Source organism: Pseudophryne corroboree, chromosome 8 (genome assembly GCF_028390025.1).
Source record: "Pseudophryne corroboree isolate aPseCor3 chromosome 8, aPseCor3.hap2, whole genome shotgun sequence".
Lineage (NCBI taxonomy): Eukaryota > Metazoa > Chordata > Amphibia > Anura > Myobatrachidae > Pseudophryne > Pseudophryne corroboree.
Genome location: NC_086451.1, coordinates 191,689,181 through 191,701,737, shown reverse-complemented (window position 1 = coordinate 191,701,737; position 12,557 = coordinate 191,689,181). Strand labels below are relative to the sequence as shown.

The 12,557-nt window shown below is 47.9% G+C and overlaps 1 protein-coding gene across 12 annotated transcripts in view; it reads left to right on the top strand.

Annotated features, from left to right (window-relative positions):
- PHKA1 (phosphorylase kinase regulatory subunit alpha 1) overlaps positions 1–12,557 on the top strand; it is an 828,488-nt gene that overhangs the window by 245,593 nt on the left and 570,338 nt on the right. For 11 of the 12 annotated variants that reach the window (XM_063937031.1, XM_063937030.1, XM_063937027.1 and 8 more), the window contains one exon: positions 9,005–9,139. The exons of the other annotated variant lie outside the window; for it this stretch is intronic. In XM_063937031.1, coding sequence (XP_063793101.1) covers positions 9,005–9,139 — 135 coding nt within the window. The remainder of the gene's footprint in view (positions 1–9,004; positions 9,140–12,557) is intronic. 12 annotated transcript variants of the gene reach the window in all.

The window sequence follows — 12,557 nt, the reverse complement described above, 5'->3', positions numbered from 1 at the left end:
TGATATCCCTTCGAAGGAAGGGAATTTTAGTTATCCCTTACTTGGACGATTCCCTGATAAGGGTAAGATCCAGGGAACAGTTGGAAGTCGGTGTAGCTCTATCTCAGGTAGTGTTGCGGCAGCACGATTGGATTCTCAATATTCCAAAATCGCAGCTGGTTCCGACGACTTGTCTTCTGTTTCCTAGGGATGTTCCTGGACACAGTCCAGAAAAAAGGTGTTTCTCCCGGAAGAGAAAGCCAGGGAGTTATCCGAGCCAGTCAGGAACCTCCTAAAACCGAACCAAGTCTCAGTGCATCAATGCACAAGGGTTCTGGGTAAAAATGGTGGCTTCCTACGAAGCAATCCCATTCGTTAGATTCCACGCAAGAACTTTCCAGTGGAACCTACTGGACAAATGGTCCGGGTCGCATTTTCAGATGCATCAGCGGATAACCCTGTCACCAAGGACAAGGGTATCCATCCTGTGGTGGTTGCAGAGTGCTCATCTTCTAGAGGGCCGCAGATTCGGCATTCAGGACTGGGTCCTGGTGACCACGGATGCCAGCCTGCGAGGCTGGGGAGCAGTCACACAGGGAAGGAATATCCAGGGCTTAGGGTCAAGCCTGGATACATCACTTCACATAAATATCCTGAAGCTAAGGGCCATTTACAATGCTCTAAGCTTAGCAAGACCTCTGCTTCAAGGTCAGCCGGTGTTGATCCAGTCGGACAACATCATGGCAGTCACCCACGTAAACAGACAGGGTGGCACAAGAAGCAGGAGGGCAATGGCAGAAGCTGCAGGGATTCTTCGCTGGGCGGAAAATCATGTGATAGCACTGTCAACAGTATTCATTCCGGGAGTGGACAACTGGGAAGCAGACTTCCTCAGCACGACCTCCACCCGGGAGAGTGGGGGCTTCACCCAGAAGTCGTCCACATGATTAAAAAACTCGACAGGTATTGCGCCAGGTCAAGAGACCCTCAGGCAATAGTTGTAGACGCTCTGGTAACACCGTGGGTGTACCAGTCAGTGTATGTGTTCCCTCCTCTGCCTCTCATACCCAAGGTACTGAGATTGATAAGATGGAGAGGAGAAAGCACTATATTCGTGGCTCCGGATTGGCCAAGAAGGACTTGGTAACCGGAACTTCAAGAGATGCTCACGGAGGATCCGTGGCCTCTACCTCTAAGAAGGGACCTGCTCCAGCAAGGACCCTGTCTGTTCCAAGACTTACCGCGGCTGCGTTTGACGGCATGCCGGTTGAACACCGGATCCTGAAGGAAAAAAGGCATTCCGGATGAAGTCATCCATATCCTGATCTAAAGCCAGGAAGGATGTAACCGCAAAAACATTATCACCGCAATTGGCGAAAATATGTTGCGTAGTGCGAGGCCAGTAAGGCCCGACGGAGGAAATTCAACTGGGTCGATTCCTACATTTCCTGCAAACAGGAGTGTCTATGGGCCTGAAATTGGGGTCCATTAAGGTTCAGATTTCGGCCCTGTCAATTTTCTTCCAAAAAAGAACTAGCTTCAGTCCCTGAAGTTTAGACGTTTGTAAAAGGGGTACTGCATATACAGCCTCCTTTTGTGCCTCCAGTGGCAATTTGGGATCTCAATGTAGTTTGGGTTCCAAAAGTCACATTGGTTTGAACCACTTAAATCTGTGGAGTTAAAATATCTCACATGGAAAGTGGTCATGCTGTTGGCCCTGGCCTGGGCCAGGCGCGTGTCAGAATTGGCGGCTTTATCCTGTAAAAGCCCTTATCTGATTTTCCATTCGGACAGGGCGGAATTGAGGACTCGTCCTCAGTTTCTCCCTAAGGTGGTTCCAGCGTTTTCACCTGAACCAACCTATTGTGGTGCCTGCGGCTACTAGGGACTTGGAGGAATCCAAGTTGCTGGATGTTGTCAGGGCCCTGAAAATATGTTTCCAGGACGGCTGGAGTCAGGAAATCTGACTCGCTGTTTATCCTGTATGCACCCAACAAGCTGGGTACTCCTGCTTCTAAGCAGACTATTGCTCGTTGGATTTGTAGTACAATTCAGCTTGCACATTCTGTGGCAGGCCTGCCACAGCCAAAATCTGTAAAAGCCCATTCCACAAGGAAAGTGGGCTCATCTTGGGCGGCTGCCCGAGGGGTCTCGGCTTTACAACTTTGCCGAGCAGCTACTTGGTCAGGGGCAAACACGTTTGCTAAATTCTACAAATTTGATACCCTGGCTGAGGAGGACCTGGAGTTCTCTCATTCGGTGCTGCAGAGTCATCCGCACTCTCCCGCCCGTTTGGGAGCTTTGGTATAATCCCCATGGTCCTTACGGAGTCCCCAGCATCCACTTAGGACGTTAGAGAAAATAAGAATTTACTTACCGATAATTCTATTTCTCATAGTCCGTAGTGGATGCTGGGCGCCCATCCCAAGTGCGGATTGTCTGCATTACTTGTACATAGTTATTGTTACAAAAATCGGGTTATTATTGTTGGGAGCCATCTTTTCAGAGGCTCCTCTGTTATCATACTGTTAACTGGGTTCAGATCACAAGTTATACGGTGTGATTGGTGTGGCTGGTATGAGTCTTACCCGGGATTCAAAATCCTTCCTTATTGTGTACGCTCGTCCGGGCACAGTATCCTAACTGAGGCTTGGAGGAGGGTCATAGGGGGAGGAGCCAGTGCACACCAGTTAGTCCTAAAGCTTTCTTTAGATGTGCCCAGTCTCCTGCGGAGCCGCTATTCCCCATGGTCCTTACGGAGTCCCCAGCATCCACTACGGACTATGAGAAATAGAATTATCGGTAAGTAAATGCTTATTTTTTGACGTTAACCCGGTTACCACCAAGAGGGGTATTATGTTTGGGGAGAAAAAGCAGCCAGTGACTTTCCCCCCATCTGATGAATTAAATGATTCGTGTGAAGAAGCGTGGAGTTCCCCTGATAAGAAACTAGTGATTTTTAAGAGGTTACTGATGGCGTACCCTTTCCCGCCAACGGATAGGTTACGTTGGGAAACATCCCCTAGGGTGGACAAGGCGCTCACACGCTTATCTAAAAGGGTGGCACTGCCGTCTCAGGATACGGCCGCCCTAAAGGAGCCTGCGGATAGGAAGCAGGAAGCTTTCCTGAAGTCTGTGTATACACACTCTGGTACTCTACTGAGACCTGCTATTGCTTAAGCCTGGATGTGTAGTGCTGCAGCAGCATGGACTGATACCCTGTCAGACAACATTGATTCCATCGACAGGGATACTATTTTGCTAACCATGGAACATGTAAAAGACGTCGTCTTATATATGCGGGATGCCCAGAGGAACATTTGCCTGCTGGCATCTAGAATTAATGCAATGTCCGTTTCTGCCAGGAGAGTATTATGGACTCGGCAGTGGACAGGTGTTGCTGATTCTAAAAAACACATGGAGGTTTTGCCTTATAAGGGTGAGGAATTGTTCGGGGACGGTCTCTCGGACCTCGTATCCACAGCAACAGCTGGGAAGTCGACTTTTTTACCTCAGGTTCCCTCACAGCCTAAGAAAGCACCGTATTATCAAATGCAGTCCTTTCGGCCTCAGAAAGGCAAGCGGGTCAGAGGCGCATCCTTTCTGGCCAGAGGCAGGGGTAGAGGTAAGAAGCTGCACCAGGCAGCCAGTTCAAAGGAACAAAAATCCTCCCCTGCTTCCACTAAGTCCACCGCATGACGTTGGGGCTCCACTGGCGGAGCCAGGTGCGGTGGGGGCGCGCCTCCGAAACTTCAACAACTAGTGGGTTCGCTCACAAGTGGATCTCTGGGCTGTACAAATTGTATCTCAGGGATACAAGCTGGAGTTCGAGGCGACTCCCCCTCGCCGTTACCTCAAATCAGCCTTGCCAGCTCCTCCCAGGGAAAGGGAGATAGTACTGGCGGCAATTCACAAGCTGTACCTCCAGCAGGTGATAATCAAGGTCCCCCTCCTTCAACAGGGAAGGGGTTACTATTCCACAATGTTTGTGGTACCGAAACCGGACGGTTCGGTGAGACCCATTCTAAATTTAAAATCCTTGAACACTTATATAAAGAAGTTCAAGTTCAAAATGGAATCGCTCAGGGCGGTTATTGCAAGCCTGGAAGAGGGGGATTTTATGGTGTCGCTGGACATCAAGGATGCTTACTTGCATGTCCCCATTTACCCACCTCACCAGGAGTACCTCAGGTTTGTGGTACAGAACTGTCATTACCAATTCCAGACGTTGACGTTTGGTCTCTCCACGGCTCCGAGAATATTTACCAAGGTAATGGCCGAAATGATGATACTCCTTCGAAGAAAGGGAGTTATAATTATCCCGTACTTGGACGATCTCCTCATAAAGGCGAGGTCCAAAGAACAGTTGTTGGTCAGCGTAGCACTCTCTCAGGAAGTGTTGCAACGGCACGGCAGGATTCTGAATATCCCAAAGTCGCAGCTGATTCCTACAACGCGTCTGCTTTTCCTGGGAATGATTCTGGACACAGAACAGAAGAAGGTGTTTCTCCCGGAGGAGAAGGCCCAGGAATTGTCATCTCTGGTCAGGGACCTCCTGAAACCAAAACAGGTGTCGGTGCATCACTGCACGCGAGTCCTGGGAAAGATGGTGGCTTCTTACGAAGCAATTCCCTTCGGCAGGTTCCATGCAAGGATCTTTCAGTGGGATCTGTTAGACAAATGGTCCGGATCGCATCTTCAGATGCATCGGTTGATCACCCTGTCCCCAAGGGCCAGGGTGTCTCTGCTGTGGTGGCTGCAGAGTGCTCATCTTCTCGAGGGACGCAAGTTCGGCATACAGGACTGGGTCCTGGTGACCACGGATGCAAGCCTCCGAGGATGGGGGGCAGTCACTCAGGGCAGAAACTTCCAAGGACAGTGGTCAAGTCTGGAGACTTCTCTACACATAAATATATTGGAACTAAGGGCCATCTACAACGCCCTGAGTCAAGCAGAGCCCCTGCTTCAAAACCAATCAGTACTGATTCAGTCAGACAACATCACGGCGGTCGCCCATGTAAACCGCCAGGGCGGCACAAGAAGCAGGATGGCAATGGCAGAAGCCACAAGGATTCTTCGATGGGCGGAGAATCACGTGCTAGCACTGTCAGCAGTGTTCATTCCGGGAGTGGACAACTGGGAAGCAGACTTCCTCAGCAGGCACGACCCCCACCCGGGAGAGTGGGGACTTCATCAAGAAGTCTTCACACAGATTGTAAATCGTTGGGAACTGCCACAGGTGGACATGATGGCGTCCCGCCTCAACAAAAAGCTAAAAAAATATTGCGCCAGGTCACGGGACCCTCAGGCGATAGCTGTGGACGCTCTAGTGACACCGTGGGTGTACCAGACGGTTTATGTGTTCCCTCCTCTTCCTCACATACCCAAGATACTGAGGATAGTAAGAAAGAGAGGTGTAAGAACTATACTCATCGTTCCGGATTGGCCAAGAAGAACTTGGTACCCAGAACTACAAGAAATGATCTCAGAGGACCCATGGCCTCTGCCTCTCAGACAGGACCTGTTACAGCAGGGGCCCTGTCTGTTCCAAGACTTACCACGGCTGCGTTTGACGGCATGGCGGTTGAACGCCGGATCCTAACGGAAAAGGGCATTCCGGATGAAGTGATTCCTTCGCTGATAAAAGCTAGGAAGGAATCTTAACGTTGTGTTGGATTTCCTGAAATCACACTGGTTTGAGCCACTTAAGACCGTGGAGCTAAAGTATCTCACATGGAAGGTGGTCATGCTGTTGGCCTTAGCTTCAGCTAGGCGTGTGTCAGAATTGGCGGCTTTGTCATGTAAAAGCCCATATCTGATCTTTCATATGGACAGGGCAGAGTTGAGGACTCGTCCCCAATTTCTCCCTAAGGTGGTATCAGCGTTTCATTTGAACCAGCCTATTGTGGTGCCTGCGGCTACTCGGGACTTGGAGGACTCCAGGTTACTTGATGTAGTCAGGGCTTTGAAAATCTTTGTAGCCAGGACGGCTGGAGTCAGGAAAACTGACTCGCTGTTTTTCCTGCATGCACCCAACAAACTGGGTGCTCCGGCTTCAAAGCAAACTATTGCGCGCTGGATCTGTAACACGATTCAGCAAGCTCATTCTGCGGCAGGGTTACCGCATCCTAAATCAGTAAAAGCCCATTCCACAAGGAAGGTGGGCTCTTCTTGGGCGGCTGCCTGAGGGGTCTCTGCTTTACAGCTTTGCCGAGCTGCTACTTGGTCGGGTTCAAACACATTTGCTAAGTTCTACAAGTTTGATACCCTGGCTGAGGAGGACCTTGCCTTTGCTCATTCGGTGCTGCAGAGTCATCCGCACTCTCCCGCCCGTTTGGGAGCTTTGGTATAATCCCCATGGTCCTTACGGAGTTCCCAGCATCCACTAGGACGTCAGAGAAAATAAGAATTTACTCACCGGTAATTCTATTTCTCGTAGTCCGTAGTGGATGCTGGGCGCCCGTCCCAAGTGCGGACTCTATGCAGTACATGTATTTAGTTATTGCTTAACTAAAGGGTTATTGTTATGAGCCATCTGTTACTGAGGCTCAGTTGTTGTTCATACTGTTAACTGGGTATGGTTATCACAAGTTTTACAGTGTGATTGGTGTGGCTGGTATGAGTCTTACCCTGGATTCCAAATCCTTTCCTTGTTGTGTCAGCTCTTCCGGGCACAGATTCCTTAACTGAGGTCTGGAGGAGGGGCATAGAGGGAGGAGCCAGTGCACACCAGATAGTACCTAGCCTTTCTTTTAGAGTGCCCAGTCTCCTGCGGAGCCCGTCTATTCCCCATGGTCCTTACGGAGTTCCCAGCATCCACTACGGACTACGAGAAATAGAATTACTGGTGAGTAAATTCTTATTTTGATCTTTAAGGATTCAGTAATATCAGGTATGGTTCCCAAAGACTGGCGTATAGCGGAAGTAGTGCCTATATTCAAAAAGGGAAGTAAAGCTGAACCAGGTAATTATAGACCAGTTAGTCTTACATCTATAGTGGGGAAAGTATTGGAAGGTATTCTAAGAGATAGTATTCAGAAGTTCCTTGAAGTCAATAAGGTCATTAATAGGAATCAACATGGGTTTATGAAGGACAGATCCTGTCAAACCAACTTACTTGGCTTTTATGAAACCGTAAGCGCAAACCTAGATCAGGGTAAAGAGGTGGATATAATCATTTTAGATTTTGCCAAAGCATTCGACACTGTACCACACATGAGACTTATCTACAAGCTACAATAAACAGGGCTAGGAAGCACAATATGCACTTGGGTCAAAAACTGATTAGATAATAGGGAGCAGCGCATTGTGGTTAATTGATCTTTTTCAAATTGGACTGGAGTGCTAAGTGATGTGCCGCTAGGCTCAGTATTAGGACCGCTATTGTTCAATATTTTCATTAACGACCTAACAGAAGGTCTAGAGAGCATGGTGTCAATTTTTGCAGATGATACCAAATTGCGTAAAGTTATAAATGCGGAGGGGGATGCTGAGTCGCTTCAGAACAACTTAGTTAAATTAGAAGCTTGGGCAGCGAAATGGAGAATGCGCTTGAATACAGACAAGTGTAAGGTAATGCACTGTGGTAACAAGAACAAAAACAACATTTACCTACTAAATGGGGTAAAATTAGGGGATTCTGTACTGGAAAAGGACTTAGGTGTCCTCATAGATAGCAAACTAAGCAGAAGTACCCAAAGTAGGACTGCAGCAAAGAAGGCTAATAAGATATTAGCATGCATAAAACGGGGAATTGATGCTTGGGACGAGAGTATTATACTCCCGTTATATAAGTCACTTGTGAGGCCACACCTTGAATACTGTGTACAATTCTGGGCACCTTACTACAAAAAGGATATCCTGGAGCTAGAAAAGGTTCAGAGGCGGGCGACCAAACTAATTAAGGGCATGGAGACGCTGGAATATGAGGAAAGGGTTGCAAGACTAGGCATGTTTACACTGGAAAAGAGGAGATTAAGAGGGGGCATGATCAACATTTACAAATATATAAGGGGACAATATACAGATCTTTCGCAGGATCTGTTTTTGGTTCGATCAACACAGAGAATTTGTGGACACTCGCTCAGGTTAGAGGAGAGGAGATTCCGCACAATACGGCGTAAAGGTTTTTTTACGGTAAGGACGATACGTGTTTGGAATTCCCTGCCTGAGGGAGTTTTAATGGCCGACTCAGTCAACACCTTTAAGAATGGGTTAGATAAATTCCTAATGGATAAGGATATCCAGGGTTACGGGGCATAGTCACGCACTATGGTTATTCTAAAAAAGAGGGGTAAAACGTAATGGCAGTCATCAACTTCATTCAAAATTTTATACAAAATAATCGTGCATAGGAGACCACAAATAGGTTGAACTCGATGGACAATTGTTTTTTTTTTTCCATCCTACTATGTTACTATGTTATTTACTTTTTAAATGCTACCTTAAAGCTGATTGATTGCTATGGGCTACTTCACTAGTTCACTACTTCACGCTTTACACTGTTTGATGCATCTACCCCATAAGTAGTCAGGCACGGGTTATGTTTCACTTTACTGAAGATTGATTTTTCTTCCATACTTTGTTTATTTTACAGAATGTAACCTATCTATTAAAATACATTAGTACAGTGGTTCTCCTATTTTCTGGAATTACAGCACCCTAGAGTATTAGCATTTATTTCACTTTACGGGACCTCTAGGCCAAAAGTTTCTTTTTAAGAAATTCCGCAAATATATTAAGTAAATTGTGCTGGCATGTCGTCCATAAATTCTGTTGTGTGGTGGTGGACAGGACTACGTTACTGTTTAGCCACGTATTTTAAGATTTGCAGCCAACAGAACTGAGTTTGCCTATCATATTGATTATAAATAATTTTATTCAGCTCTGGACCACCAGCCCGAGGCACACCTGCAAGTGCCACCCAATTTGGGAACCTCCCAACTTCTGATAACATTACTCTTCTCCCTAGTCATGTCTTTGGTAGAAGGGTTGCAGATCTGATTTGATCTCCATCTCTTCCTAGTTTGCATCCTGGCAGAGACTGAAGAGATCCAGGAAATCCTTAAAAAGCATGGTATTGAGGTGGAGACAGTGGCTACTGTGAACCCTATCAGGGTACAGCCAGCTAGGATTCTGAGTCACATCTACGCCAGGCTTGGTGAGTACATATACTGCATGTGTGTGTGACATTAACTTGAACATGACAAGTGAAGAGGATTGTTTCTTAATTTTTTACAATGTATCTACTGTAACTAGTATTTTGGACCCATCATTTGATGGGTCATTGGCTGTTGTGCTAGGTGCAGCACTGGATTTTTTTCCTCTCTTCCTCCACCTTGCCATCTCTCCTCCTGTCTTTGCCTTTTTCTCCCATTTCTCTTACGTCCTAGAGGATACTGGGGTCCATATTAGTACCATGAGGTTTAGATGGGTCCACTAGGAGCCATGGGCACTTTAAGAATTTGATATTGTGGGCTGGCTCCTCCTTCTTTGCCCCTCCTACCAGACTAAGTTTAGAAAATGTGCACGGAGGAGCATCATGCTTGGGAAGCTCCTGAAGAGTTTTCTGCATTTATTTTCTATTTTATTATTTTCAGGCAGGGCTGGTTGGCACCAGACTGCCTGCTTCGTGGGACTTAGAAGAGGAACTGCCCAACCTCCCTAGGGTTAATGGTCCCATTCCCCGCTGACAGGACACTGAGCTCCTGAGGGTCCTAGTCGCAAGCCCCACCACGGCGAGCGTACAGACCTGCTGCACGCCGCCACCCCTAACAGTGCCAGAAGAGTGGTGAGTAGGTGGCCGGCGTCCCGGTTAGCGGGTCACCGGCTGTAATGGCGGCATAAGGGTAGGAGCGCAGCGCTGTATGCACGCTGAGCTCAAGGCTTTAGATGCACTGTGTGACCGCTGTGAGGGGCGGCTGTAGCCACTTCACTATAAGCGGACCCAGCAACTCACCAGCGCCATTTTCCAGTCTGCAGCTTGCACAGGCAGCCTGACAGGGAAGCGCAGCTCCTCCACAAGGACTCCAGAGCACCTTAGCTGTACCAGGAGGTCATAGCAAGGGAGGGGAGCAATATTTTGGTGTACTAAGGCCTATTAGGGTACTTAGTTTGCAACCCAGCTAAGTTTGTATTTTAGCTATAGGGGCGCTGTGTGGCTGACTCCAGTATACTCTGTGTCTCCCTAGAAAGACTCTGTGTGGGTTAACTGTGTTTTTAACCTATTCCTCACTGTGTGTGTGTGTGTTCTTTTACATTTATCATGTCAAAGGAGTGTGTATCATACACAGCAGAGTGCTTTTCTCAATATGGGTGATCTCTTCAGTATACTCAGGATAGTACACATTCTCAGGCTAGTGCATCAGAACCTGTGTGGTTAGATTCATTAAAAGGGATGCTTTCAAATATTTCAAACAAATTATCCCAAAACAAAAAGGAGACACAATATTTTAGGCAATCTGTAGATGACCTGATGAATAGAGATTCAATGGTTATCCCGGAGTCTCAGACCCCTGCTATTTGTCCACAAAAGCGTACTATAGCCCACATTATGCAGGCTGATACGATGATGATGATGTATCAGACCCAGAAGAGGGTGAGGTGGACTCAGTAGGGGGGGAGGTGCAGCTTTATCACAGGGTATACAAGCCCTGATAGAAGCTATTAGTGATGTCCTGCACATTCCTGATAAGGTGTCAAAGGACGAGGAGGAATCTTATTTTCTCTAACGTCCTAAGTGGATGCTGGGGACTCCGTCAGGACCATGGGGAATAGCGGCTCCGCAGGAGACAGGGCACAAAAAGTAAAAGCTTTTGGACCTAGGTGGTGTGCACTGGCTCCTCCCCCTATGACCCTCCTCCAAGCCTCAGTTAGATCTTTGTGCCCGGCCGAGAAGGGTGCAATCTAGGTGGCTCTCCTGAGCTGCTTAGAAGTAAAAGTATACTTAGGTTTTTATTTTTTATTTTCAGTGAGTCCTGCTGGCAACAGGCTCACTGCAGCGTGGGACTAAGGGGAGAAGAAGCGAACTCACCTGCGTGCAGAGTGGATTGGGCTTCTTGGCTACTGGACATTAGCTCCAGAGGGACGATCACAGGCCCAGCCATGGATGGGTCCCGGAGCCGCGCCGCCGGCCCCCTTACAGATGCTGAAGCAAGAAGAGGTCCATAAATCGGCGGCAGAAGACTTTCCTGTCTTCATAAGGTAGCGCACAGCACTGCAGCTGTGCGCCATTGCTCTCAGCACACTTCACACTTCGGTCACTGAGGGTGCAGGGCGCTGGGGGGGGCGCCCTGGGAAGCAATTAATTTACCTTATTTGGCAAAAAATACATCACATACAGCTCCTGGGCTATATGGATGTATTTAACCCCTGCCAGTTTTCCAGAAAAAAGCGGGAGAAGAGCCCGCCGAGAAGGGGGCGGGGCCTATCTCCTCAGCACACAGCGCCATTTTTCCCACACAGCTCCGCTGGTAGGAAGGCTCCCAGAATCTCCCCTGCATCCTGCACTACAGAAACAGGGTAAAAAAGAGAGGGGGGCACTTATTTGGCAAAATAACAGATATAAGCAGCTATAAGGGATAGACACTTATTGTAAGGTTGTCCCTATACATATATAGCGCTCTGGTGTGTGCTGGCAAACTCTCCCTCTGTCTCCCCAAGGGGCTAAGTGGGGTCCTGTCCTCTATCAGAGCATTCCCTGTGTGTGTGCTGGGTGTCGGTACGTGTGTGTCGACATGTATGAGGAGAAAAATGATGTGGAGGCGGAGCAATTGCCTATAATGGTGATGTCACCCCCTAGGGAGTCGACACCTGAATGGATGGCCGTAATTAAGGAATTACGTGACCGTGTCGGCACGTTACAGAAAACTGTTGACGTCATGAGACAGCCGGCAGCTCAGTTAGTGCCTGTCCAGGCGTCTCAAACACCGTCAGGGGCTATAAAACGCCCGTTACCTCAGTGGGTCGACACGGACACAGACACTGACTCCAGTGTCGACGGTGAAGAAACAAACGTATTTTCCAGTAGGGCCACACGTTACATGATCACGGCAATGAAGGAGGTTTTGCACATCTCTGATACTGCAAGTACCACGAAAAGGGGTATTATGTGGGGTGTGAAAAAACTACCCGTAGTTTTTCCTGAATCAGATGAATTGAATGAAGTGTGTGATGAAGCGTGGGTTACCCCCGACAAAAAACTGCTAATTTCTAAAAAATTATTGGCACTATATCCCTTCCCACCAGAGGTTAGGGCTCGTTGGGAAACACCCCCTAGGGTAGATAAGGCGCTCACACGCTTATCAAAACAAGTGGCGTTACCGTCTCCAGAAACGGCCGCCCTTAAGGAGCCAGCAGATAGGAGGCTGGAAAATATCCTTAAAAGTATATACACACATACTGGTGTTATACTGCGACCAGCAATCGCCTCAGCCTGGATGTGCAGTGCTGGGGTGGCGTGGTCGGACTCCCTGACTGAGAATATTGATACCCTGGATAGGGACAGTATTTTATTGACTATTGAGCAATTAAAAGATGCATTTTTATATATGCGAGATGCACAGAGAGATATTTGCACT